The following is a 25,927-nucleotide window of genomic DNA, read 5'->3' on the forward strand; positions in this document are numbered from 1 at the left end:
TCATTTTTTTGTGCATGTTTTAATAATTTGATTTGTTGTGATTGAGGTTCTGTTTTAGGGTTTAACTTGTTTGACTTTTGTTAAGTTGTGATTGAGGACCTTCTCTCTGTGGTCAGATACAGTAGAGCTTTGTGATGCAGGGTCTTAGTATCGCTTTTAGATGGGCATGAATTTTAATGACTTGTTTTTCATTTTAATTATTAGTGGGTTCTGCTCTGCAGACATTATTTGTAGTTTTCTAATCAGTATATTTTGGTGGAATTCTGCGGAGTCGCTATTATTGGGTGTTTGACCCATTATGAACTCTTGGTTTGTGAGCGGCTCTATAACTGATTATCATTGGCTTTCTGAAATGTTATGTTATTAATAATAACCTATATTTTATAAAGCGCCTTTAAAAGCAGCTTCTCAAAGCGCTGTACACATAATAAACAATTGTTAAAAGCAACAAGAAACACATCAACAGGAAAATGCAAGTTTAACTGTTAGCGTTCCTGCAAATTCTGCCAAAAACGCCTACCCAAATTAAATTGCATGCTGTTCTTGAACCATTTGGAGTATATGCATGGTATTGGTCTCTTTTGAAAGGGGAGACTTTGAGGTTTGTTCCCAAACAGTCAGAATCACTGTAAGTCTCACTGGTATTGAGTAATAGAACTTTGAACACACTAAAAAAGATGGAAAAATTTTCCGCCTAACTTTTTTTTTGTAAAAAGATGCCTGCAGATAACTATAGCTGGGAGGTATTAGCTGGAAAACACAGTGGGATCACAGCATGAAGCCTTACCAAGCCCAATTTAAATGTTGATAACAATACCTAAGCTAATGAGTGTTTTACACAGGTTTATCTAAGTTTATGTCTAGGCGCTCCCCAAAAAAGGCCACTTGGAGACTCCAAATGACACTTTGTAACCACAGACACATAACATGCTGCTATTCTTGAATGCTTTACTGTACAGGCATAATTTTGGGCTCTAATGAAAGGTTACACTTAGAGCTATTCTATTCCTTATTCAGATTCACTGTAAAAAATTGTTGACACATAGTAACTGAAGTATAAACATATTATATTGTTTTTTTGCAATTCTTGAAACTGAAATTTGTGCAAATAACAATACAAAACAAGTGTTATGGTATTAAAATATTGTTTAATATTAGTATTTTATACACTACATATATATCAAACTATTTAAAAATGTATGATTAGGTTTTTCTTTGGTTATTGAACCTCTCTAGGAAGGTGAAGGAAAGGGTTCCTCTCTTGATGTCCATCATATGGCTTTCTGCTGACTCCCATTCTTCATCCAGTTCAATGTCAGATGATTTTCTGTGATATAAAAAAGCAAAAAAACCAAATAATTTACATCTTTTATGTATTGTGTACTATTTTAAACACACACACACATACACACACACACACACACACACACACAAACCCGTGGATAAAGACACACAGGGACATAAACAACGATACACGCACACCTCATAACAATAACAAGAGCGCTAAAAGCACCAAACACACACAAACAAACACGGACAAACACAAACCCGTGGATAAAGACACACAGGGACATAAACAAACTGATAAATGTACAACACAACAGTAACATGAGCGCTCAATGCACACATACGCTTGAGGACGAGCTTTAGCCATCAGCAGTTAGCATTGGGCATCTCAAAACAGTGAAACACAAACACAAGATACTCAGAAAAACACGTCAAATATGTTATATAGTATAATAAAACACTTACTTGTCGAAAGAGACGATTTCCCATCAAAAAAGCCTTTCTCCAAAGTCATATGTCATTTGCTACAGCGTTACGCAGTTTTGCGCACGGGCGCACTGATCCACAACAAACATTTGCGCACCGTCATTGCTGGCCGTGTTTGGATTCCTCCCACAAAAACTGCATATCTATGTCTTCAGGAGATCATTGGCTATCAGAGACGTCAGTCATTTGCTAACATTGCTCCAATAGGCTCTATGCACGCGTACTTCCGTGTTCGACGCAAGGCTGCTCTTCCGTTTCCGGTTGGAGAGGTTTGAAGTGGAGGAAAACGCGATTATGGCAGAGTCGTCGAATTTTACTCGGTGTTTGCTCGAGTTGCCTAAATTTACAATCAATGATGTGCGAAGAATTGTAAGGATGTGCAGTACAACGCCACAGAGCAAACTTGAGAAAGGTTTCAAGTTTTATGTGTCTTCTTATCTCTGCAATTATGAAGGTAAATTCAGCTAGCCTGAACTGAACTGCTATTTTTTTACGATCCGTCCATAAGCAGGCTAATCATGTTAGTATAAATGTTTGACATTTAATGTGTCTGTAATTTTGTCTGAAAGTGTCAGGTAAAATCAGGGCCACAAATGAGATCTCAGTGAAAGCTCACTGCTACCGCTCTATTGGCGCTTTTCCACTACACAGTACCAGCTCGCCTCGACTCGGCTCTGTTTGGTTTTCCACTGTGTAAAAGTTGTACCTGTACCGGCTTCCCGGTACTTTTTTTCGTACCACCTCCGGCGAGGTTCTTATGGCGCTTTTCCATTACCAGTACCGGCTCGACTCGACTCGCCTCGCCTCGACTCAGCTCGGCTCGGCTCGCTTTTCGCTCCGTTTTCCATTGCAGATAGTACCTCCACAATAGTACCTGTCGTCATAGCGACGCCGCAGGAAACTGCCGTGACTTAATCTTTTACGCGAGACTCGCGAGACACACCCGCTACCACACACACAGGACAATGGAGGAAATCGAGTGTATGCTGTTTTTGCTTTTGTTTTTGTTGTTTTTTTTATTCGGGATACTCCGTCTGGCGCGTGCAATGATGACGCAGTGAATAGTGACGATTCTCTCTGACCAATCAGCAGTCTGCCTTGTTTTCACGTCACATTTTAGTATCGCCTCAGCTCGCTTAGAACCTCGCCGGAGGTGGTACGAAAAAAAGTACCTGGAAGCCGGTACAGGTACAACTTTTACACAGTGGAAAACCAAACAGAGCCGAGTCGAGCCGAGGCGAGCTGGTACTGTGTAGTGGAAAAGCGCCATTAGGCATCAACCCGCGCGTTCAGAGGAGAACTAAACTGAGTATAATATTTTCAGGTGTTAGGGACACTCGGTTCAACCTAAGTCAGGAGCGTAGGGGAAAAATCTACCACACAATACATGACCACTTTCAAGGCCCAGAAAGTTAGTAAAGACATCGTTAAAATAGTCCATGTGACTCCAGTGGTTCAAACTTAATGTTATGAAGCGACGAGAATAGCGTCTATAAACACAGTGCAGCGCTTCTGGGTTCTACGGGTTCTGGAACGACATGATGGTGATTTCATTTTTTATTTTATTTTTTTGGACTGAATTAATCCTTTAAAGAGTGTTGATGTTACATTAAATAAACCAGTGGGCAACTCTGGCCCTCGAGATACACTTTAATGAAGATCTTCAGGATTACTAGAAATATTACAGGCATTTGAGTTTGATCAGGTTTCTAACAATTGTTCAAAAGAGCAAATCCAAATAAGTTAAAATCCACACTTATTTATTTAGTAATTTGTTTATACAGAACATTTGAAAAAGAATAAAATTGGCATGTTTACTAATTACTGAGACGAGTGATCTAGAACAAGCAACATGATATCATTATCAAGCAATTGGAAGAACATACACAACAACACACACACACAATTCTTTTAAATCTTTTTTTTTTTTTTTTTTTACAAGTTTATGGTTATGACAAATATAGTTTTCACGTTTATAAACACAACACAATTTTTATAACGAAATCAATACATTGGAGGAATGCCCCATGAGTTCCTGAATTTTATATTTATAATGATATAGGCAAGCAATAAGAGTAAAGAGCAAGAGTGCTGTTTTTCCTGGAAAAGCATATTGCAAATCTGATATTGTTATAGAAAAGTTTAATAAACAAGTTAGTATGAAGTAAATTACATTTCAGAAACACTGTCTTTTTTTGCTAAATGAAAATAGTTTTAAACAAAGCCACATGAGAACAGTTGCTCGTAATGAAAGAATCTCTGAACGAATGATTTTAATTAGGGCTGCACGATTAATCGCAATGAAACCGCACCTGATTTGGCAAAGGCTGCGATTATTTTATGCAGAATCGGTAGTAAATGCTCCATCAGAACACCAGAGGGTGTCACACACTCACTCACTCTCACACACGCGCACACACACAAACACAAACACAAGAGGTTCATAAATGCTTCTCGTGTTTGGAAAGATGTTTGACGTGTGTTGCTTTTTCAAATGCACGTTATAAGTGACTCAAACTCACAGTGTCTACAGAGCCGTACATCAATGACAAGCTGCGCATAAAGAAATAATCGCAGCCTTTGCGATTTCAAAATCACAATAAGCCAAACAAGTTTAAGTGCGATTTAATGTAAATTGCTATTAATCGTGCAGCCCTAATTTGAATGAGGTTCAATGACTCACTCATTGACAGTGATTTGCCGCCGCCTACTGGAGGATTTCCACTGCACTCTGGAGAACAAGGGTACGAACGTTGTGCTAAAAACAGAAACGGTTTTTCTTTGTACAGATGACAACGTTATCAAAATGATCCCTGTTCACACGAACCCGTAAAAAACGACTAATAACGCTGTATTACGCATGCCAGACAAGTAGTTGGCGATGCGACTTTGTAAATAAAGACTATGGGACTGCACAAACACATTATTTTACATTCTTATCACAAATGACAATCTATCATGTTTTTGTCCGATTTCCATTCTAAGGATGTTAATCTTGATAATACTGTTTCATTACTTTGTCTTCTGGATAAATTTCATCTTCACAAAGCCAGAAACATTCACTGTAATCCCAATCTTAGAATGTTCTCCCCTGATATAAAGTCACTTTTACATCCTTTAAGAAAATGTCAAAACCTTTGAACACAAAGGCTTCGAAAACATATATCATCCTTGAGTCTGTTGTAAGGAACCTTTCATTTAAAAAAGCCTATAGACTAAACACGCAATAGCCTACGCATGTTCATGATGTCACTGTTTTCACAAATTTGATAAGGGTCTCATTTTCAAAAACTTGCAGTTTGAAACACGTTTTTAAAAGTTTGTTTTTCAGGCCCCCAAACGCCACTGTCGTGTAAATGAACACCCAAAACGCATAAAAAGTATTGCGTCAGGTTTGTTTTTGCCTGTAAAAATACCTCAATAGCCATTGTTTGTATCACAAATACATTCCACATTAAATTACAATTGCAAGAATCACTATGTTCTGTCAAAATGCAGGCCTACTGTAAGCTCTATCTATTAAAACAAGCGTTCTCTGGGAATGTTTGTTGTGATTGGTGGTGTTGATGATATTATTCTTTATTCTATGTACTATTTGTATATATTCTCCCCCGCATCCCTGCAATTATATTACACATTTGAAGTCTATAAAAGAAGAACCAACTACAGTATTTTCAAACCATATGTTGACAGAAATAACAGTACGAGACTTTTTAAACTGGTTAATATCAGATTGAAGTTTCTTCCTCTGCTACGGTGAACTGACTTTGGTCTTCAGCAGTTGAAACTGTGAAATACACACATAAAACATTTTCTAAAAAACATGTCTAATGTTATAATATTCTTTTCACTTTTTAAAAAATTTTTTAGAGAGTGAGTGTGTGTGTGTGCATGTGTGTGTGTGTGTGTGTGTGTTAGACAGAAGTTTTACCTCTCGCTCTGTAACATTTGTAAAGCAGCACGACTGTCGCTAGCAGATACGGAGAAGCGGCCAGAAGAGAACTGAGGATTTTGAGGACAGAAATCTGACCTGAACGTGACACTGAAAAACAGAAACACAAGAATATTATTGAGCATTATTTTAAGAAGTTCACTTAAAAATGTATATTCTGCTGAAATTTACTGACTTCATTTTGTTCAAGCCTGTTCAAATTTCTTTCTTGTTGTCATGATCCTGCCATCTAGTTTTTGTCTTTCTTTAGTCTTGAGGCAGGATTATGACAGGCCAATGTTTTGTGTACAAGCACATGGGCATTTGTTTGGGCCATGTGCTTGTGGTGTCTCGTTACTTAACCCCGCCCCCTTGTTATCCTTGTTTAGTCATTATTGTTTCACATCACCTGTTACCCTCTTCATTGGCTTTCTATTTAATCCCCTCATGTTTTCTGTCCTGTGTTGGTTCATTGTCATTCTATGTGTGACCTGCCTGTGTTTGTACCATTGCTAAGAGTTCCTTGTCAAGTAAGAGTTATATGTAGTATATCCCAGTTCTTAGTTTAGTTATTGTCTTGCTTGTTAGTCAGTCTTCCTTATCTCTGTTTTACCCCCCTGTGGGCTTTGTTTTCCCTGTTTTCTGTTATAAATAAACCTTGTGTGATTGCATACTGTCTGCTATTGGGTTCATCCTCCAGTCCCGTGACACTTGTGTGGAACAAAACATATATTTTGAAGGATTCTTTCATTTTCATTGTATGGACAAACACAGATACACTTTTTTCCAAATAACTTGTTTTATGTTCCACAGAAGTAAGTTATTCATTTTAATGTTTTAGGGGTGAGAAAATAAATCATTCTCTTCAGAACAAAAATGACACTGACCACATGAGCACAATCAGATTCATTCCTTCCCGTTTTCAAATGAAAAAAGTAATTAAAAAATAATTGGATTTCTCTGTTTGCCTCAGCCCTTAACTCGGTTATTGTTTGCTTGTATATGACCTTTGCCTGTTTATGGACTTTAATTGTGGATTACCCTTTCAATAAATATTAGTGGTGGTGAGATGAAGCCTCATGAAGTGTTGAAGCTTTTCAGCCCAGTGGTTCACTAAAGGGTTCATTTCTCGAGGCTTCATTTGCTCACACCACCTGGTGGTCAAAGATTGTAAAACAAGCAGATCCTTTACAGGTGACCAGGGCTGCGTTCAGCCCTGACAAAAATTTGCAAATCGTTATTTAAATGGAAACGGTGGTGCGTTGAACACCCTGTTCTGATGACGCAAGAGTTGCTACTACGGCAGCTGAGAAGGACATTCTTTGTGTTCTTTTTGAAGAATTTTCAGTGCCTGTGTTTAATACTGCAAAATGCACTCAATGTTACAGTCACTGGCCTTGATGCCCAGAATAAAAGAGAACATCCCAATGGATTGAAGGGATTTGTGGAAACTGTGGTTCCTAATTATTGTGATCCAACATTTGCCTCGCATTTCAGGATGAAAAGACAAACATGTCTTCTATCTTCAACTGTTGCGTATACCGAGCTGCAGGACACATTTGTAAGCATCTTTACTTGGACCCATTGTGCGTCTCTTTAATAGCGTATGGTTTGTATACATGTTGCTGATTATTAGGCTGACATTTTTGACACACTCACCAAACAAGAGAAAACGTATCTCAAACCCCATAACGTTCAACCCGGAAACTGTAGGAAAACATACAACTTATCATTGAGATTGACTGGTCTCGGCCGTTACCCATTTATGTTTGTTTGATTTGTACAGTTATACGCCAGTCAGAAATTATTAACCACATTTCCACTGTCGAGCCAGTATGAGCGAGGGCTATAAACGGGCCAGCCGGGGGTAATAGTTTCCGATTGCGATCTCAGAGGCCATAATCAAACTGCATAAACTGGTATTTATAATAATTTTACATAGAGCAGATGCGATTCAATAAGTGTATCCTTCTTCTGATTAATTTGTGATCATGACTCACTCATTTGTCACCACCTACTGGTGGGTGTAATTTAATAATTTCATTGTAGCCTATTACCGTTATTTCATTTTTCCAATCATTTTAATATTTCTACATAAAAAAGTGTTATATTTAAAACATTAATCTCTTAATATAATTTATGCAAAATCCATCTATGGATTTTGTTGATAGTCATTTAATTAGATTACCTATACATTGTATTTTCTTCAGATTTAATTTTTTTAATTTATTGAATTTAAGAATCTAACATAAGAGGAGAACGCAGATATGACAATACATTTTTATAATACTATCTCTGGCTTTATTGCTCAGTGTTATTTCAGGGTTTTGATCTTCTCTCAACAGAGAAAGAGCACATCCTGTATTTTATTGTATTATATAACGACTATGTAATATTACATCTAAACTTTGGCTATGCTAGGCATGTTGCATCTTAATTGTTCTATGAAACTCAAGCATATGATGTTCTAGTTGTGGTCATTTGTAGGAGAGTTTGTCAGCCTCAGTCTAAGTCCTGCCCTGTCTGTGATACATTGTATTTTGTGCCAATTAAGGCTTAGAAATAAAGGTAAAAATAAATAAATAAATAAATAAAAATAATCGTAAGTTCCACATAGACTAATCTATTTATATGAATATAATGTGTATTTCCTGTTGGTGTATAATGATTGTATAATATAACTGTGTAAAAAACGTATTGGCTTGACATAAATCGGGCTATAAAATGTGTGTGAATCAATTATTTGTTCATAATATGCATAAGGGGCAATATTACTATTATGAAAGTGGCTGGGTTTAAACCATGAGTTTATATATCTGTCAAAATATTGCGCCAAGATTTGAACCGCTTCCTGAACCAGTCATCAATGACGTCATTGGTCTAAAGCATGGGTCACCAAACTAAGGCCCGCGGGCCGACTCAGGCCCGCCACCCCCTCTGCCCCCCACTACTTGAACCGGCCCTATGAGGCAATCCCCAAAAGTCGTCATGGCCTATTATATAAATATAAATAAAATTTGTGTGAAAATTAATTAATGCAATGCGGAACTACTGTTAGATACACGGGTTCTTTAGGGACACCTAATCTGTAGCTCCGCCTTAGCTCTGAAGCAGGCTGCGATGTAAAGATTGCAATGCTGGAATATGTTGAGAGAGAGGTGTGGGCGCAATCAAAAAGTCGCAAAGTGTTTACTTATATTTGTGTGTGTGTGTGTGTGTGTGTGTGTGTGAGTGAGTGAGGCGCGGGCGCGATCGAACAGTGGAAACATAAAAACATACCGGTACTTTGTCATTTTGTTTATGCAGGACATCATTCAAACTGCAAAGTGTTTAAGTTACTGTTAATTAAAATTTTAAGGAAAACAAATATATTAATCTGAAATGTAGCAAATTAATTTTCAATTCATTCAGGTACAATTACCAAACATATCTCAAGGTCTTTTTGTCTTTTTATTAATTTAATTAATAAACTAATTATATAAAACTATTGTCAGTGCACTACAAATAAACTGGTTCTATTCATTTACTTTATTAATAAAACTTATTTTTAAAAAATACAAGGCTTAAGACATTTATTCCTGAGACATGCACAATGATGTCTGAACCGAGGTATGAACCGAACCGTGACTTCTGTGTACCGTTCCACCCCTAATAGAGAGTGCAGAGTTTTCAAAGAACAGTGCACCAACGATTATTTTTAAAGTGAAGAATAACTTTAATTAAAACAAAGTGTGAAGAGACTCAATCAAACCACTAGTAAAGATAAACAAATATGTGCCAGGAATCAAGTGTTGATGTAGTGTGGATATGTGGGGATGGCTGTGCCAGGCTAGTAATCTCTACTACACAATGAGGCCTGCTGGTGGTCATTTTGGTCTGGGTCAATTCTATGTTATATAGCTGACCCGGCCCCCCCATCACAGTCAGGAACGATAATGTGGCCCCCAGAGAAAAAAGTTTGGTGACCCCTGGTCTAAAGCGATACAAGCCTCGATACGAGCTTCACTGAAAGCTTCCGGGATTTCTCGACACACACTCCGAAGCCTCGGCACAGAACGTAACATCACTAATAAATACTGTGTTTGGATCCTCAACCTTCGTGTCTCCGACCAGTACATGACCAGTATATTTTGCATGTGATTTGATGGTTATGCTTTCGTTTATGTGAAACAATAAACACTGATGTCAATAACTGATTTTGCTCCAGCAGAAATATGAACCAGAGACTATAATATATAATAGTATATAATAATGGTGTGGCGTTTCTCATTAAATCATCTCACCGTTAAAGACTTCACTGACAGAGATCCAGCTGTGGAGTGACTGTCCCCTCTCTGTTTTACAGTAGTAGAAACCCTCATGTGACTTTGAGACAGTAGTGATGCTCATCTCTCCTGTCGTCTGATTCTGGATCAGTGATCCGTCTTTATAGAAATCAGCGCTGAGGATCGGGGAGTTTGTAGATCGATGTAAACAGTGTAGAGTCAGAGTCTCTCCCTCAATCACAGGATCAACAGAACTCTCCAGAATCACCTCACTGTCTACAAACACAAGAAATACATCAACAGATGTAGTGACGATACAGGCTGTATTAATCAGAGCCATACTTCAATTATTAATAAGATGTGGAGGGTCAAAATGTTCACTACCGTTAATCTGAGAAACTGATACTTTTATTCAGCAAGGATGCATTATCAAATGTGACACATTGATCAAAAAAGACATTTATAATGTTACAAAATATTTGTATTTCAAATAAATTATGTTCTTCAAACTTTCTATTCATCAAAGAAGAAATAAATATTTTCCACATAAATATGAAGCAGCACAACTGTTTTCAGCATTGATAATAATCATGAATGTTTGCATCAAATCATCATGTTATAATGATTTCTGAAGGATCATGTGACACTGAAGACTGGAGTAATGATGCTGAGAATTCAGCTTTGATCACAGGAATAAATTGCATGATATTCACATAGAAAAGGGTTATTATAAAATATAAGGGTTATTAATTAGGGCTGTCAGTTAAACGCGTTATTAACGGCGTTAACGCAAACCCATTTTATCGCGCGATTAACGCCAAGCAAACTTTGTAGGTTTTTTTTTTTTCACATGCTTTTGCAACAGCTAGTAACGTTAGTAAAACTACAACACCACCGGATAGCTAGACCGGAAACAAAACAACAGGCACGCCGCACACTGTAGCCTACACTTGGGCTTGCGAGCCGGCCAAAGAGTGGACGAGAAGCCGCGTCTAGGACAACTTGTATCGCACATCGGACGCGCACTTTATCAGTTTATGGCCAAAAATAAAAACGCCGAAAGGCGCCGCCGGTGTGGTGTACACTCATAGAGAATAATGTGTTCGAATTTTAAATACGTGGCGCTGCGCTTCGCTTCTCGTCCAGTGTGCGACCCCCTTTAACGTTACGTTTTGAGTGGATGAATGATGATCGCGAGACGCCGAAATGGATGCCAATAAGATTCTGAATGGAAAGTTTAATTTTAAAAAAGCGGCCAAATGGTTCAATTGACAAGACCAAAGTGATCTGTGTGTTTTGTCGTTGTGAACTGAGCTATCATCGCAGCACGTCCAGTCTGAAATACCATGGCCAAGCACTCACACAGCTGATGCGAATTATCTGCCCCCTCGTCAATATCAGGACCTCGTCAGTATTTCTTTCACCCTTTTATTGAATCACTCCAAGTGAGAATGTTAGTGTGAAATTGCACACTACAGTATATGTTGTTTTCAATAAAAAACATTTGCACAAAGCAAGCCGATCCACTTTTCCATACTGATAAGAGCATTAAAATGAGAGAGAGAAAAAAAATGGGACAAAAAGAAATCAAGAGACATTTAGAATGGATAAAAATGTGTGAATAATTGCTAATAAAATACTTAATGATAATGTAGTGTATTTTATTTTATTATAGAGTTGAAATCTTGATATTGAATGTGCTGGGTGAAAAATAAATCTGATATTTTCAATGCATATTCACATGAATGTGTTAATTTTTTAATCTGAACAGATTTTTGTTCAGACTGAATTCTCAATTATGATAATTTTTAATCTGAACAGATTTTTTTTTTTTTTTTTTTAATGTTATATAGTTGTAAGCGTGATTGGACTCACCATGTACAGTGATGTTTCGAGGAAGACGTTTCTCTCCAGATTCAGACTCACACCAGTACACTCCAGTATCAGATGTGCTGAGAGAGTCGATTACACATCGAGATCCTGTTTGATTTGCACAAGTTTGTGTGTCTTTGTCTGTGTATCTTCTCACTGTCCATCCAGTAGAGTTACTCTGATCCTCACAGCTCAGAGAGAGAGAGTCAGATGAGAAGTGTTGACTTCTGCTGGGATTGATGACCAGAGACACTGAAGCAGAAACTCCTGAAAAGAGGAAAATCTCCATCAAAACTGACAGCACAGAGACTGCAGTGAAACACAGATCCGGATGAGCACAAGCATAAACCCTCACCAGTGATCCACAGTGTGTGTGAGCTGCTGTTGTGTGTGTAATAGGCTGGTCGTCCTCTCTCTGCTCTGCACGTATAAACTCCTGTGTGCTGTAGAGCAGCAGGACTGAGAGTGTAAGATCCTCCAGCTCCTCTGCTGCTGTCTGACAGATGATCATGATCTCTGAACCAGCTGAACGTCCAGCCTTTAGAGGAGCCTGAAACCTCACAGGTCAGAGTCACTGATTCTCCTTCAGTCAGCCACGGCTGTGGAGACACTCGCACTGATGCCTGAGCTTCAGCTGAACAAAACATCACGAGTTACAGAGCCGTAGAGAAACTGATGGAGAAGCTGATCACAACAAACACACACTCACCTGAGACAGTCAGTGTAACAGCATCACTGCGCTGAGAGCTTTGAGTGTGTATCTGTCCTGTACAGGTGTATTTACCACTGTGAGAGAGATCAACACTGCTGATGTTCAACTCTTGTGTTGAGGTTTGGTTGACCGTGTTTTTATATTGGTTGTTGGTTCCCTCTATTTCCCATCTGTATGTCCACTCAGTGTCTCCTCCCCACTTTATATCACATCTGAGAGTGACTGTTTCTCCTCTAAACACTCGTTCATCAGGTCGTACCGTCAGCACAGCTTTAGGACTCACTGTACAAACACAGATGATTGCATTTATAGTTTCAGAAGTTGTGTAGATATTGTCTCTGATCTGTATTTGTTGCATCACACACTACAGTCTCTCTCACCTGTAACATTTACCCACAGTGCATCACTGTATTGTGTGTAATAGATTGGTTTCCCTCTTCCAGCTCTACACCAGTACTGGCCTCCATCAGACACTGAATCAATCTTCAGGCTGTAGGGGTTTGTTTCTGTCTTCTCTGTCTCAGGGTTCAGTGTGTGTTTGTACCAGTAAGAGTCCCAGTTTCCAGTGGACGGATCCATGTGACAGGTCAAAGTCACTGTGTGTCCAGTCAGTGCAGCTCCTGCAGGATCTGATGTGAGTTCAGGCTTCGGCTTTAGATCTGCAGGAGAACAACAACAGATTCAGATCCTCGAGAGTCAGAGTTCACCTGTGTTACACAAATCATTGAGTTTTTGTCTGCAACAGTTCATACAGAAGAGAATAATGAAATATGGATTTTATAGCATTAAACAGATATGAATATGAACTACATAAAAAAAAATGCAGTTTTGTTCTAATGAAGAAAGACAAACAGATTTTGTAGAAAGAGAGGGTATGTGAGATTAAATTAAGACAATTTTCATTTTCAGGTGAGATAATGTTGAAACTTTTGTGTGAGTGTCAGATAAAATACATCTTAAATCTATTGTTTAAGTAACTAAATCATAATCGGGTACAAAACTATGGAGGACCGGGAGTGCCACTTAAAAATAAAATGAAGAATCAATTTATCAATTTAATATTTCAAACATAAAAATGTATATAAATAAATCACTTTTAAATGGACAAGTTAATAGACATTTTTAAAGTTGTTTATTTGATTCATGTTATTAAATGCATTTTAATAAAACAATAAAAAAAGTGTATGAATAAATAGACAAATTTAAAATTGTTTATTTAATTCATGTTTTTAAACGTAGATTAATAAAACAATAAAAAGTACATTAATAAATAATTTTAAATGCATGTTAAATCGCTTAAAAAAAATAAAATAAAAAAAAACATTTGGCAAACCTTTTCTCTCTCTATTTGCCAAAAGCTTTTCTTTTGAGTCAATTGAGTTAAAAAATGCCATTGGACAGTACACACGTGGGAGCAACCAATCAGCTTTCGCCTCACTTTGAAGCGCCAAACCGTCTCCCACTTGTAAATGTAACACGCACTGTCATTGGACAGTTAGAGAAATTATACGTCATTACAGCGGGAGTTTGAAGATGGGTTCGAGGGACGCAAAAATGTCAGGTATAACTTTGGAGAGGGATTGTGGATGATTTGTTAGTGTGATAGCAATCCGTCTAAATTTCCATCTTTGTTGCTTCTCCGTCTTTGGGTGAGCGTGATTTGAACTCGAATAACATACCGTAGTCCAGCAACTTCCTTTCAGCAAAGTTTAATAACAAAATTAACTGGAAAATGTTACACGGTCAAAAAACTGTATCGCTCCAACATTGCATCACAAGAAAAAACTAACCGTCATTGCCGGAAATGACATCATCGTCAATACGAAATATTATATTACACATATAAAATTATTTACTCTTAATTATTTACTGATTGCTTGATACACACAATTATTTATTCCACATCTACATAAAGAAATGTGATTTATGGCTCTTACAGTTAGCTTTAGCTAATTTCTGCGAAAGAAAGTCATTCACAGAGTGTCATTCAACGACTGAGTTGATTGACTGAGGTGTTGTTCAAGAATGCTTGGAAGCATGGGCGGTTTCTTCATTTGGGCGATTGGGCGACGCACCACCAAAGTGTGAAAGGGACTTTTTCAATCACATTCGCATTCAACCACAGAGTTACGCTAGCCATCACTGTTGTTCTGCCTCTGGATATACAATAGTCAAATCAGCGTAAAGTCGCGTTCTGTGGAGTACCGCCTCTTTTTGATACTCCACAGTATCTTCTTTACTGTAACTTTTGATCAATATAACGCAACCTTGTTGAATAAAAGTATACATTTATTTTAAAAAACAACAGCAACAAAAAACTAAACTCTTACTGAGCCCAAACATTTGAACGGTAGTGGATCATGTTACAATAGATTTCTATTTCAGATAAATGCTGTTCTTTTGAACATTCTTTTCATCAACGAACCCTGAAAAAAATGGTACACAACTGTTTTCAGCATTCATAATAAGACATTTCTGAAGGATCATGTGAAACTGGAGACTGGAGTAATCATGTAAATCACAGGAATAAATTGCATTTTAAAAATATATCCAAAGAGAAGTCTAGAAAAAGTCCAAGAAATATAAATACAAACTTGCTCATCTGAAATTATATCCACGGCCGGATCAATTCGTTATTCAAAGTAAGTCCCACTCTCTTATTCTGAGGAAAATGCAATCTCTACGTCACTATCCAGGACTATTGAAGAGCTTCCTCACCAGTGTAGCATGTCATTTTCCAAATGCGGAGGAAAGCGAATGAAACTTATAATGAAACTGAATGATTTTTAAGGCATTGTTCTTCAGGCTCAGAGGGTTAACTCTATTGGCCTGTGACTATGTGTGCCGGCTACACGTTGCAGGCTAATAGAGATGAGAAACGAAACCCTCCCATAACCAACTGAGCAAATAGTATGATGATTTAACATCGTTTGATAATCGACATTGTCAAATCCTCCATACTCCTTGTTGTAAATGTGGAGTCATTTGGACAGTGGATGAATAATGGACATGTATTAGCTGAACCGAGCCTGAAACACACACGAGTAAATGAAAACATCAGCCTTGAAAAGTGTTGTTGGAAGTTGGTAAATAAAGTAATAAAGCTACACATTTTGAATAGCAGTGTCCACCAAGAGAATAGAAATGTACCGCAAACATTTAGATTTACGAGACATTATTTTACGATATTTGGAAAACTCAAATATTTGAACTGAAATTGTATTATATCAGGGCTTGAAAATGTCACAATCTCTGGTACCCCTTCGGACAGACACTCTTCAGATGTTGGTTGCCCGAACTGAATTTTACTTGCCCAAATAAAAAGACAATTTTTAATGTAGACAATTGGTTAGGAGTATAAACATCAATCAAAAACTTTTTCAAAACACAAATATCAACAATCAAATAATCAAACTAGAATCATCAATACAAATATGCATCTGGCTCTAACTGAACTGAAATGTGTGTGAACAGTATGGAGTATGAATCAGTCTGTGTCAGTTTCTGAATCTGAGATATCAACAGAAGAGAAAATGCCACTCGATGTTGAGGGAATAGCGTCTCCATCAGCTTTCTGCTCCTGTGCATCAGTCTCCACTTCTCTGCTCTTTTCTCTTGCTGGGGTTTTATGTTTCAGGTGTCTTGAACCTATTCCAGAAAACATCCAGCCTAACTGCCTTGTCAGGGCAAAAAGATTCAACCGCTTCCCCATTCAAAAACCAAACCATTTTCATTAGGATCATAGAGAAACATAATTTTTTGAACTTTGACAAAAAGAGTGTAAAACTCTTGGTGATTTTAAATTTAAGTTAAAATCTTTTTTTTTTTTTCTTTTTTTTTTTATCGAACCAACTCTGTAAACATTGAAATTGTTGCAGTTTAATTGATTTATTGATTGATTGATTTATTTTTATTTTCTTTCTTTCTTATTTCTTTCTTTATTTACTTATTTTTTGTGGCCCTGATAGTATGTGTGTATGTATGTTTCTATTGTATGTGAACACGTATTGTCTGTGTAATTTTATGTTAGTGTTGACCTATCTGGGGACTACGGATTCAGCAAACTGTTTGTTTGTTGAGAAAGTGAAATGCTTATTAGATAAGGATGCGTGTGTTGGTGCTGTCTTTTTAAATCCAAAGAATGCATTTGACACTGTTGACCTTCGGGTGATTTTATCTAAACTAACAGATTTTAATTTTTCAGAGGAAGCAATACTTTGGATAAAATCGTACATTTTAAATAGGAAACAATGTGTATGTATTGATGGTATAAAATCTTCTTACACTGCTTGCCCCAAGGGGGTTCCACAAGGTTCTATTTTAGGACCAATTCTATTTTCACTTTATATCAATGATTTACCTGGAGTATGTAAAGATGTAAGGGTTCAATTGTATGCAGATGATGTAGTCATTTTTACCCATGCTAAGAATTTTGAAAAAGCCTCGATTACTTTGACTTTATATGTTGAATTTCTGAAAGCAGACTGCTAAGGCAAATACTATCCAAGTATTTGAAGGTTGAGCAGCGAGCTCATTGGCTACTGATACGGCAGGAACCAATCAGCTGCGCCCTATAGATAACGATGTGATTATGAACAGGTGAGTAAAGGACCTATTAGCCTGCACCATCTAGAGTTTCATGCCAGAACTTTGTATATGTCTGGAGGATATAGATAATGCACTCTGAAAATATCCTTTTTTTTTTTTCTTTTTTTTTTAGTTCAGTCAATCTTTCTTTTGTAATTTACTGTAAACATCAAAAACAATATAATTATTGTTCACAATAATATTCTTCTCAATAGTTTAATCAGTAAAAAAAAAAAAAAAACTGATTAAAGTTTTAAAGATTCATGTCGAAGCTGCGTCCTCTTGACGTCACATTTATCGGCCGCACACGTCATAAAGAACGTCTTATTTCAGGACAGTCTCCATTATAAAACTGAGTGTTATTGCTAGTGAAGTGTAAATTGTTGTAGTTTCCTCATGGGAATGTAATGGTCAGTTTACTGAGATGAAGAGCCTCATGACGTTTGCGTCAGATAAATGTGACCTCCGGAGGATTCAGCCTTCGAGATGAGACACAGCCGGTGACTCCAGGATTTGATGATCTGTGAGATTGAGAATGTGTGTGTGTTGTTCACCATGAGCTCTGAGTGACTGAACTTACTCACAGCGGCCTTTCTGGAGCCCATAACCACGAGTGAGAAAGCTTTAGAGTTCAGGGTTTATGGGATGGTAAGTTAAACCTGCTTTCTGGAACAATCTCTGTCACTTTATTGTTATAAAAATTTACGGCTGAAATAATCAACAAAAGAGTATTTCTGTTGGAGCTTAAATGTGCACATAATGCAGACAAAACATCTGTTTTCTATATGTAACGCATTAACTAAATGAAATGATATTCATATACAGACTTCATGTTTTCCATTCTGAGCAAAACCGCAGTCTCTTGATTGTATGTGTGATTGTAGAAGAGGAGGACACCACTATTATCCATTCATCAAATATACAGGACAAGCCTATATACTGTAGTGATCATGTCCCAATCACGCGAACGGACAGCCAATCAAACCACAGCATTGGTGAGTGACTGTGCGCAGAACTTTTTAGATTCGTTTTCGCTCTATCATACAGAGATGGTTTGTGTGTTGTTTTTCCCTAATTCCTGCCAGAGTTGTGTGACTAAAACACTACAATGACTAACACACACACACACACGCACACACACACAAGTGCATGTGCAAATGACCACCCATACCAATGTGTAACACAAACGGACTCAAATATCTCATATTTCCTAGTATTAGTTGTGTTTTGCTGTTGTACTGTCATTAGTTTTGTCATGTCAGTTGTTTTGAGGCTCTGGCTCCGTCACGATCTCAGACAAACACCTCTGACTCGCCATAGAAAGCAGAATGAAGCTCCTGAAGGAGAGATGAAGATCTCCAACTACAAGCTCATATGAGGAGATACTGAGTCTGAATCAACTTCATCAGACTATCTGAAGACTTCATGAACTCATTTAACATCATTATCTGTGAGTCTCGTCATTCTCTCTGACTTCAGCACAAAACTCATCTTTTATATCAGTAAATATCTCCTGTAACCATAGCGACGGTGACTAAAGTAAATCTCAAAGATGGAGACGCCAATAACACTGGAAAGTCACAATTTACATGATGTTTTAAAAAATATCCTGATAAAAATGTGCAACACACACAAGACATCTGAAGACAATCATGACTAAAAGTGAATTGCCTATAAGACAGATGTGGCTGATACAGAAGATCATAAGTGTTGAAATATGTATTTTAAATGATCATTAAACAGATGTGAATATGAAGACTCACCTGATACAGTCAGTGTAACAGCATCACTGAAGTCTGTGTGTGAGCCTGATCTCTCTCCTCTACAACTGTATTTACCACTGCGAGACACATCAGCTGTGAAACTGAACACTGCTGTTGATGGTGTTGTATATGGATAGAAAGTGTCTCCATCTCTAAACCTCCATCTGTATCTCCACTGAATGTCTCCTCCTCCCTGTATGTCACATGTGAGAGTGACTCTCTCTCCTCTGAACACACGCTGATCTGGCTTCACCTTCACTACAGGTTTTCCTGTATTAATACACATATGAGTAAATATTGATTAAAACAGCATCACAGTCTCATGATCAATGTTAGTGTTTATGAACTCAAAACCTCCTTATGAGACAAACACTGTATTAAAAATGAAAGATCTAGTTTGTTGGAAGTTTGTATTGATTACATCAAAATTGTTTGTAATTATTGATAGACTATATACTGCTAAACTTCGTATAAACTAAAAGACTGGGTAAAGTGTGTCATACATGTAAACTGAGTCTATAATACATTATTTTCTATTTGTGTGTCACAGAATTGCAGCTTGTACAACATTTACAAATCTTACATAATTTAAGAGTGTAAAAATATTAGTCTTAAACATGCAAAGTGATGAGGTCATGTGACAATGTAGCATATACAGTTAAATAATATACTGTTGTACAGTAAAACATGCTGGGTTGAAAAGATTGGCAGCAGATTGGGTTAAATGTTTAACCAAAATTTTGGAGTAAAATTACTACATTTCTGGATTAAGATTAATCCAAAATATTTTAACAGTCAAAAGTAACAGTGTGCATGAGAGAAGAAAAGCAGAAAAGAAGACAAATCATCAGACACAGTTACTTTATTTATTTATTTTTTACCATTTCAATGAACACTGATAATATAACTTGCATTTAAGACCAAATTAGACTTTTTTGTATATTATCCACCACCAAAAACATTACACTAAAATGATGTATTGGTTTCGACTTTAAGTAATTGTATCAAATATTGCACCAACTTATTCAAGCAAACAAAGATAACAAGTAAACTCCCAAATTTAAATTCACTCAACTTTAAACTTATAACTATAAATCTGTAATATAAAGTTATTTAAGATGTTTATTATTCAACAGATCTACATGGTTGCCTAAAAGAATATAGAGCTATATTATAAGAGTTTAGTTTTAATAACATTACTGAACACAAATAAACCACAACAATAACACTGACATTATAACATTTGCATAAGATATTGAACTTTCTGCCTGAGACACGAGTACACGTGAAAGAATATGAGCAAGTGTATGAATGAGAGAGTGTGAATTCCTCCACTAAACAACAACACTGAACAAACACTGAACGTTTGTCATTACAGATTATATAACAGTGTGTTGAGTCTGAACACACACAGAACACGCTTCACCGCCAATTCCCATGATCTGCTTAGTTCAGTCATGAAGAAGATGCTGTCACTTTAAGGCTGAATGCACGGATCATGCGTTTTGTGTTTGCGTTCACTTAAGACATAACCAACCTTGTTTTTTGACATAATTTGGAGTGAATTTGTCCACTGAAGCGCAGGTAGGCATGAAAGAGAGCTCAACTTCACACGCTGTCTGAGAGAAGTGTCTTTCAGGGCCGCGCTTCAGATGTTAAACACACACACACACACACACACGAGTTACCAATTCCCTTTTGCGTGTTCCACTTCCTTGAACATTTACACTGGAGAGGCTGAAACTTTCGTGATGATGAAGCACTGACCCGTCAACTCTACAGAGCGTCATTCACGTTTGTTCACGTTCATGTTGTCTCAACACTGCATTTGTTAGAAATTGTTTCTGGCCAAATAGTGACTGACAGCGTTTCACACACTCGCCGTTTTTTACTGCCATTTGGCTCATGGTGAGTGTTCATTGTAGGTCCTGTTTACTGTATTAATAATAAAGTAGTTCAGTCTGAACAGTGTCTCGATTATATATGTATCTTAGTAGAGAGAGTTTAAGAGGACAATAATGTTGAACTCACCCTTCACAGAGAGATAAAGAGAGCTGAATGTTGATGAGTTTGGTCTTCCATCTCTCTGTCCTTTACACCCGTACTGACCCTGATCAGACTCAGTAGCTCCTCTGATAGTGAGAGTGTCTCTGTTTACAGCGTAACGCTCAAACTTCTGTAATATTACACTGTATTTATATCAGTCATATCTCCAGTTACTGTGATCGGAGTTTATAAATCCTTTAAAGGTAGGGTAGGTAGGATTTTTATAAAAAACTTTTTTCAAATTTGTTTAAACTGTCTTTATATACCAATACATAATTAAAATGTAAGTGCTCTGAAAAAGAGAGTATAAAAATCGAGTGACTGTACACCTTTTAATCTGCAATAAACACAGCTCATTATTTCCATCCGGGACGAAACAATTGATTGGTTTGGGCGACTGTCACTCACTCTCGCAACCATGGCTACCACCACTGTTGCTACAAGATCTGCCCATATGCGCGCGCACCCGTTTGATTTGAGGAGTGCAAGAGAGGCGCGGAACCTACGAGAAGTAAAATTATGGCAGAGAAAGAGCATTCAAAATTCAAAGCACCTGCATGCAGTCAGCAAAGGCAAACAAGGCAAAAACTACTTCCTCGGATCCTGGTTGCCCGCACTCTTGAACGACCTCCTCTGCTTCGCCCTCGACCCCGGACCTGTCCTCGAACCGACGATGCGACGATGCGGTACTTTGGTGCGTTCAAGTCCTCCTGGGAAGTTCGTATGTACGAGGTGGGAAGTCGTGCTTATAACGGCATGTGCGTTCAAGTCACTTTCGTCGGAACAAGATGGCGGAGTACCTTCTCTTAATTAATTACACAAAAATACAATAAGGTTCTTAAACTCTTGTTCTAGAAAAATAGAAGTTCTCTTGTTCAACTCGTAAATACGATCTATACGAGATGACTTGAACGCACCACTTGTCACCGGAGTGTAACGTTAGTCCTATTCAGAGTTAACAATGTTTTCATCATGGAAACTCTTACATGCAAAACACCGTATATGTTATGAATCTTACACAAAATTCACCTTCATCACAGTGTAACTGATGGTAATGGAAAAACGTGTATCAATGCCTGTTTTTAGCTTTGCCTTATGAATATAGCTCGTTACCTATAAATATAGCTCGTTACCGAATCAAACAAAATATATTTTAAACTTTACCAGTATCGATATGCTAGCTTGATAGTGAGTACTAAAAGCCATCTTATTTGTTTATATTTATAGTGATAAAGTTAGGTATTTTATTACGTGATTCTGACATGATGTCAAGTCAAGTCAAGTCAAGTCAAGTGTATTTATATAGCGCTTTTCACAATACAGATTGCATCAAAGCAGCTTCACAGCATTAAACCAAAATAACACAACAAGGTTGTTTCTAGTGTAAATTTATTGATTGATAAAATTAAATTAATATCCCCCAAAAAAAACTGCATGTCACTGAGCGCAGATGTCACTGCATCTGCGCTCCTTCCTCTCCACTCGTCTCAGGTAAATAAATGCGTCTTCCAGCTGAGCCTGAGCGTTTGGCGTCGCGCGTTCATGTGTTTTGGGGGCGTGGCTTTGGAAGGAGCCCAGAAGGGAGGGGGTGGAGTGAATGGAAATAATTAGCTGTGTTTACAACAGTCGTGAGAGGTCTACAGACACTCGATTTTTATACTCTCTTTTTTAGAGTACTTACATTTTAATTATGTATTGGTATATAAAGACAGTTTAAACAAATTTGGAATGTTTTTTTTAAAGAAAAAATCTACCTACCCTGCCTTTAACACTACGACGGCCAGTCTAAAGTGCAATGGGACTGTAGTTAATGAGCCAACCAAGGTCTTCGAGTGCCCACGCTTTATGAAGTTTTGTGCTTTTGGTTACTGGGAATGAAACACAAAGACTTTTCTTTTACAGCTGCTATCCTAGCTACTATATTTAAATGTATTTCACAACTAACTCTTAATAGTTTGAAAATAAAAAATGTGACTTGACCAACTGTTTTTTAAGTTCACAAACAAGCATTAATGTTGAAGTTGGTAAATGTTGGCTCTAGTGCAGTTAAAAACAAGTAATAAAAACTCAGTGAGTGTTTTAGCGCAATTTTCTGACGTCATGGGATCACAACACTAAGAGATAGTAAATCTTTTTATGTTTTTTTTTTTTTTTTTTTGTGCGTTCCCGAGATTAGACCTTCCTTAACATAATGCCGAAAACCCGAAGTCTCTAGGTGGTCTGGTTGAGGAGGAGATAGAAGTGCAAGATTGGTGCGCACAGACAGAACAGAAATCATGAGTTAACAATCGCAATTTTGTCCGTTGGAAAATTGCGCTAAAAATCACTATTCTCTGTATGTTCATATTTCATTATTGTGATTATAATGGTCTCTACTGCTGTTCATCCTTTCATAACTAATCAAATGTTTGAAGGCCTTAACATCACATATATATGCATTTGACGGTTAAGAAAAGGCAAAATTATAAATCTCAGAAAGAAATGCCCAGGTCGTATTTCTGTCGTATTTCCAGCTTGTTTCTGCCACTGAATAAAAAATAAAAAGGTAATTCTGAGGGGTTTTTTCTCACAAATCCGCCCTTTTTTCTCGTAATTGCGAGTTTATGGAGTCTGAATCAACTTCATCAGACTATCTGAAGACTTCATGAACTCATTTAACATCATTACCTGTGAGTCGCGTCATTCTCTCTGACTTCAGCACAAAACTCAACTTTATTGAACCCAATTACTTAAATGTCCTTTTCTGTTCTCATTATACTCATAAATATCTCCTGTAGTGACAGTAGCTGCATTTACACGGAACCTAATTGTAACGACTGGACCGATCAAACACCCCTAACAGAACAAAAATATATTTCCCATATGAATGATCAATATATTAAATGGTTTAACCTTATTTTTGAAAATATACAGAATAATATATTGTGTTAATATATTACAATGTATTGAATAATACATACGGAATTGCCACTTTTCATATATTGAAAAATATGTGACAATATATTTACTAATATATCATAATGTATGTAATTTTATATTCAGTAATACACATCATAATATATAGATGTATATGTGATCAGATATGGTACTGCATGTGTAATATATTGCAAATGTAAAATGCAAAACAAACACATACATTATATTTTTTAAATTATTTACATTATAAATGTTTAATTTTTTCAAGCTAGTTACTTTTAAAAGCACAAGCAAAGCTGCATGTACGAGACTATCACTGTTCTGCTTTAAAATATAGTAATTATAATCTTAATGGTGTTTAGTCAGTCATCAACAGAATCACAGGCTCTACTCTTCAGCACAAACTCACACATACCAGAAAAAACTTTTAAATTCCAAAATAATAGAAAATTTAACATTTGCTCTCCTTTCAGAAGTCAGTCAGAAGCAAAGCATGCTGGGAACTAGAAATCTGTTGTAACTCATTCCGTGAATGTGTGTATGTGTGTGTGTGTGTGTGTGAACATACATTCACATTTATATGGGAACATGTATGTGCAATATATGTACACAATAAAGAATAAAACTACTATGCTATCTTTGTCTTAATTTATAAATATTTTATATTCAGTAATATATAGCCATACATGGACAATGCATATAATGCAGTATATTGAAAAATATAAGCACTATTTTCCCATATATGGAAATGTATTATGTAATATATCGCATTGTATTTTGCAGGCTATTCCGAAATATTTTTGTACCGTAAGGGACACCATCGTTCCACTTAATCTTTACAACTCCTCACCCAGGAAGACTCTGTGATGTCTGGTTGCCCCACTGTGAATTATCACCTTTTTGCTCCAATCACACACTTCAAAGACACTATTGTTCTGAATGAGAGAACAGTAAAGGCCACGAAAAAACAAACAAAAAAAAAACAGACATGCAATCCCATAAAAAATGGATTTCTCTCCACTAATTCATTGACAAATTTTCTTAATGAATTAACATGCATTTCCCCAGTACATTTAGTGTATTATTACTGTTTGTATGTTGTCTTTTTATATTGTATAATGTTATGCATGCCTGATGATAGAACTAGTAGTTAATGTAACCCCATCTAGGGGATGTCTCCTATCAAAATATTCTTAATTTAATGACTCACACTTCAGTGGACAAGTGTTTTTTTCTTAATATCCAGTTCTCCTGTTGTTCAGTTTACTATTTGACTCAAGGTAAGGCTATCTTCGATTCTCTGCTTATTTTTAATTTTTACCTTCACATAAATCTGTATTTTATTTATACGCGTTCCTACTTTAAATAACAGCCACGTCTGAAAAGAATTGCAGTTTGAATTTTATTACACTTAAGTACAGCGCTGTCCAACAGCTAGTTTCGATTCCTCCCATTTTCGGATTATTTGCTTTTGCTGTGCTAATTGCTGGGCCGAGACAGCTGTCCTCACTCAGCGGTGAAAGCATTATATCTATGTAGTTCAGCTCTCGTGTTCAGCCTCCTCGTGTGAAGACCGATTCGGGTAAAGGCCATCGACTCTACCTGTGCGACTCCAACGAGCAAGGACACCAGAAAGGCACTTAAGTATCTTCGTCTCCCTTTCCTTTCACACTTTTATCTTATTTCCCCTTACTCAACATGTGCTTTCAATACATTCATGTTGTCTCTCGATAACGCTCTTTCATCACGTGCAGAAGGCAGCGCAATACTGCTAATCTGCGCACCATTCTCTCATCCTCACACACACCTGTCTCTCTTTCTGTGGGTCTATGGAATTGTCAGTCAGCAGTCAATAAAGCTGACTTTATTCCAGCCTTTGCATCTCATTCTACTCTTAGTATCCTGGGCTTGACTGAGACCTGGATTCGTCCAGAAGACTCAGCAACCCCCGCTGCTCTCTCTAGCAGTTTCTCTTTCTCTCACTCCCCTCGCCAGTCTGGGAGGGGTGGGGGTACAGGGCTTCTCATTTCTAACAATTGGAAATACTCAACGCTCTCTTATC

The 25,927-nt window shown here is 37.2% G+C and overlaps 2 protein-coding genes across 2 annotated transcripts in view; both read right to left on the reverse strand.

Annotated features, from left to right (window-relative positions):
- Nucleotides 1-25,927, reverse strand: part of LOC311080143 (obscurin-like) — a 395,902-nt gene that overhangs the window by 230,241 nt on the left and 139,734 nt on the right. The window contains exon 13 of the mRNA XM_084109914.1: nt 18,904-19,173. Within this exon, the coding sequence (XP_083966040.1) occupies nt 18,904-19,173 (270 nt within the window). The remainder of the gene's footprint in view (nt 1-18,903; nt 19,174-25,927) is intronic.
- Nucleotides 11,924-21,090, reverse strand: LOC311080162 (Fc receptor-like protein 2). The gene is made up of 4 exons (XM_084109950.1): nt 20,935-21,090; nt 12,934-13,212; nt 12,551-12,835; nt 11,924-12,475 (listed from the first exon to the last, which is right to left on the reverse strand). Exons 2-4 carry the CDS (start codon nt 13,130-13,132, stop codon nt 12,048-12,050), a joined length of 912 nt encoding a protein of 303 aa, XP_083966076.1. The 5' UTR covers nt 13,133-13,212; nt 20,935-21,090; the 3' UTR covers nt 11,924-12,047.

This window comes from Abramis brama, assembly GCF_963993115.1.
Source record: "Abramis brama genome assembly, chromosome: 3".
Taxonomy (NCBI): Eukaryota; Metazoa; Chordata; class Actinopteri; order Cypriniformes; family Leuciscidae; genus Abramis; species Abramis brama.

Bases quoted from the DNA above. Each gene is read 5' to 3' on its own strand.
- LOC311080162 (XM_084109950.1), bottom strand. From the start codon at position 13,132: ATGGATCCGTCCACTGGAAACTGGGACTCTTACTGGTACAAACACACA. The intron at 12,836-12,933 runs GTGAGAGAGACT...GTGTTTGTACAG, and splicing joins ACTGTGGGTAAATGTTACAG to TGAGTCCTAAAGCTGTGCTG. The intron at 12,476-12,550 runs GTGAGTGTGTGT...TGTTTTGTTCAG, and splicing joins TGTTACACTGACTGTCTCAG to CTGAAGCTCAGGCATCAGTG.